This window comes from Triticum dicoccoides, chromosome 6A (genome assembly GCF_002162155.2).
Source record: "Triticum dicoccoides isolate Atlit2015 ecotype Zavitan chromosome 6A, WEW_v2.0, whole genome shotgun sequence".
NCBI lineage: Eukaryota > Viridiplantae > Streptophyta > Magnoliopsida > Poales > Poaceae > Triticum > Triticum dicoccoides.
Window position 1 is genome coordinate 33,725,292 of NC_041390.1, and position 3,732 is coordinate 33,729,023.

Consider the following 3,732-nt stretch of genomic DNA (forward strand, 5'->3'; position numbering starts at 1 on the left):
TAGGGGTGCAGTGATGGCCTAATCTATAGGAGTGTCTATTTTGATGGGTGAATGAAACATCCTAATATATATTTTTCTACGGGAACGGAACAATTCTGAGTTTCAAGTGACATACTACCAGCACGGAAAAGACCGAGAACCGTACATACTAAACCGAACTCGGGGGAAATGAACACAGTTAAGAGACACAGTGGATAGTTATACTGTTGTATTTATTTATTTTGGCAAGCTTTTTTTTGGAGGGGGTTTCGGCAAGCTGATTTTACTTTATGAAGCACACAAGGCACGACACCAGCCCACCAGACGGCACTTGCTGGGCCTGTTGACTTAACCTAGCCCACAGCCGGCGCATTTGACTGACGTTCAGGATCGATGCATCTTCGGTCACAGCGCATGCAGCCGCCACGCGCCGCCGCCCACCAAAGCCATCGCTCGCCTCCAGCACACCCATGGCCATGGCCATGTTGACGAAAGCCGCCCACGTCCTCCGCCGCCTGCCTGCGATGAGCGCGGCCCGGTCGTGGCCGGCGCACAATACATGCCGCCGGTTTCTCACTACCAACAAGGTGCACGGCCTCTTCATCAACTACATCGACCACTGCCGGCCGCACCTCTTCGCCCGCCCCTCCTCCGACTCCATGATCGACCCCATGCTTGACTTCCTGCCCGACGACAACGACCGGCGCTGGTGGTGGTCGATCCTGGACCACAGCAACGGCCTCCTCCTCTGCAACATGGGACCGGGCGAGCTCTGCGTGCTTAACCCGGCGACGAGGCGGTGGACAATTCTACCCTGGCCCCGTCAGGCACCCGTTGCGCTTGATCCTGCAGTGCCCGGGGAGCCACCGTCGCTAGACCGGTCATCTGTGGATGAGGATAATGACATGCGCCACTTGATGGAACTGGAATCGCCACGGACTTCATGGGCGTTGATGAGGATCTTAAGGGTACCGCCCCGGCAAGATCTTTGTGCCGGCGTGTACCTTGCATTTGATCCTGCTGTGTCGCCGCACTATGAGCTGTTGACGATCCCTGCCATACCTGGCGCGCCTAACAAGCTTGCATTCAGAGCAGCCAAAGGAAGAAGCAGCGATGATAATGATAAGAGCCGCTTAATGGAATCGGAATGGCCACCGACTATTTGGAGGTTAAACATGTATTCATCAAGGACTGGTCAGTGGGAAGAGAGGGATTTCGTCCGCCAGGGAGAGCCGGCAGGAACAGTTGGAGACATGCTGAAAGATCGAGCTGAGCTATCTTGGGGGCCACGCCAACACTATGCAGTGTATTATCAAGGAGCACTTTATGTGCACTGTCGAGGTTCCTTTGTTTTGAGGTATATACACTGATCTATTGTTTTCTAACATAAAAAGCTATATTAGTTAGTGAGAGTACAATCTGGTCCTAAAATATTATCAAGGCATGTAAAATAATTAGTTGGGTACTGCATTCAAAAAGAAATTTAGAAATATGGGTGGGCGTACACTACGATTATATTCATTGTGAGAAAACAATGCACTGATTTCTTGCTCGTGTCACATACATAAATTAGACAACAACCCGTTGCATTACCCTATTTATTAGCATCGTCCAGCTAGATGCTAGAGTTTTAATTAATTAATGCTTTATATGTAGTGTGCATCTTAATTGCAATGGTTTTTTTTTTTCAGGCTTTCATTGTCAAACGGTATATATCAAGTGATTAGAACACCATCATATGGTGAGGGCAAGATATTTGGAAAACCGTATCTAGGGAGATCAGAGAAAGGTGTGTACTTTGGAATAATTGAAAAGTCCCAACTACGGGTTTGGATCTTGAGTGAATTAAGTGAACAACGGATGGAGTGGATCTTAAAGTATGAACATGACCTTGCCCAGTATGCCCTACATCTAGGAAAATTTGAGCGCAAAATGGATGCACCTTGGATGGTACATGATGTGTCTGACACTCATCACGAGGCTGCTCATGTTGGTGCTAAAACTTCGGGGAAAGTGAGATTTGACTGGGATTCTGACAATGATGACTTTTTTACAGTTAAATTTGATCCCAATGAATACCCCAATTTCTTTGATATTCTTGGATTCCATCCTTGCAAGGAAGTTGTCTTTCTGAATCAAATGTTTAGCGTAGTGGCCTATCATTTGAAAAACTCAAAGGTTCAATATCTTGGCAACTCACGCCCAGAAAGTTACTACGTTAACCATACAAACGGAATATATGAGTCGTTTGTGTATAGTCCATGTATGGTTGGTGATCTTAATGAAGGACATAATAAGCAGAGCACATCTTAAAGATGGCATGGATGAGTGCATCGCATGATACAGAAGCCAGGGTTATCCCCTTTTCGGAAAAAAAATCTTAAAGCGGTGTCTTCATGTTTGAGCCCTGGCTTGTCCGTGATTTTTTCCCGTTAGGTGGCTTCTTCTTGGTTTATGTGTGTAGGTTCATTTCTTACGTACTATATACTATTCTATGTAGGAGCAAACTATATGCGTTGATATTAAGTTTCAATAATGGGTCATATAATGTCTAGAGTGCCCATCGTTTTGTCCCTCCGTGGGTATTATTTCAAATAATAAATATTTGCAAACAAGAGTCGCCGGCTAAGTACTATTGCTTCATATGATTTTGTTTACTTTGTTTCCTTGTATGGTTGCCCAACAGAAAAGTGTCGTTCTACCCATTCGGAGCTGCGACTCAATGGTTTATCATAACTAGATTCGGTACATGTTTTTGCCAACATACAACTTACTGAAGGTGAACATGGTATATGTATGCCAAATTTTAATTTGCTAAACATATCATGCACAAGTACGAAAATGTCGACTAAGAAAATTCTGAATAACCTGCTGTTATGTTTAAATTTATAATGCGATATAACTGACGATATCTGGCACAAGCTAGGGGTATACTAATTTGAGATAGCACAAACATGGTTATCATAGAAATATCTTGTTCTCGCGATGAAAAAGATAATAGAGTTTTTGAACCAAAAAGAGTGGAAAAGAGACTCCTTGAATTGACGGAGTGCCCAATACAAGACCTCCTGACAATAAAGACCTTCCCTAGCTAACTCTCTGACCACAGGTATGTCAACTGTCTAGTACTATAAATTTCCCGAAGAAAAAAAATCTACACGTACCTATGGATGTCAACTGTCTAGTACTGTAATTTTTCACTAATGCATTTTCAATGTATCGGCTATGTAAAAAAGAAAAAAAATTAGGGATACAAATGTACTATATACTAGTGTTTGCTAATAGGGCCCCATGGATGATTTGTGGATGATCCAAGGAACAAGCAGCATGCATGCGATGCATGGGTCACTATGAAGCTGAGATCCTTAGAGGAACTTCAGCAGATATCTCAAAAACGCATCCTGCAAAAGCAGTATACGGCTCGCACTAAAACAGATTTTACGGTACAGCGCGGCTTCAGACGGAACAGATCCCGTGAAAAATGTTTCAGGTAAGACATGAAGCCTACTAGTTAGTAGTTGAATTTACAACAAGGTCCCTACACAATAGCACAACACACCCTAAAATCAAAAGCTAGATTACAATAGGGTTCCTGAAGACCCCAACGAAGCAACTAGCCGTGAGCATGATAGGAACGGGGGCGCGGCATCCCGAAGCTTGTGCTCGAACTGCGCCCTATTGTAGTTGTTGTCAAGCGGCAATGTGCTGCCTACGCCTACATGTACGGAAGAAGGAAATCCCAGCAAGGTCGAG

The 3,732-nt window shown here is 44.5% G+C and overlaps 1 protein-coding gene across 1 annotated transcript; it reads left to right on the plus strand.

Annotated features, from left to right (window-relative positions):
- The first annotated feature begins 449 nt into the window (after positions 1–449).
- On the plus strand, positions 450–2,522 carry LOC119315571. The gene is made up of 2 exons (XM_037590139.1): positions 450–1,336; positions 1,671–2,522. The coding sequence occupies exons 1-2, from the start codon at positions 450–452 to the stop codon at positions 2,290–2,292; spliced, it is 1,509 nt and encodes a 502-aa protein (XP_037446036.1). The 3' UTR covers positions 2,293–2,522.
- The last annotated feature ends 1,210 nt before the right edge of the window (positions 2,523–3,732 follow it).

What these genes read in the sequence shown, in the direction of transcription:
- LOC119315571 (XM_037590139.1), top strand. Translation starts at nt 450, where the DNA reads ATGGCCATGGCCATGTTGACGAAAGCCGCCCACGTCCTCCGCCGCCTG. An exon ending in CGAGGTTCCTTTGTTTTGAG is followed by an intron (nt 1,337 to 1,670) that starts GTATATACACTG and finishes TTTTTTTTTCAG; the next exon opens with GCTTTCATTGTCAAACGGTA.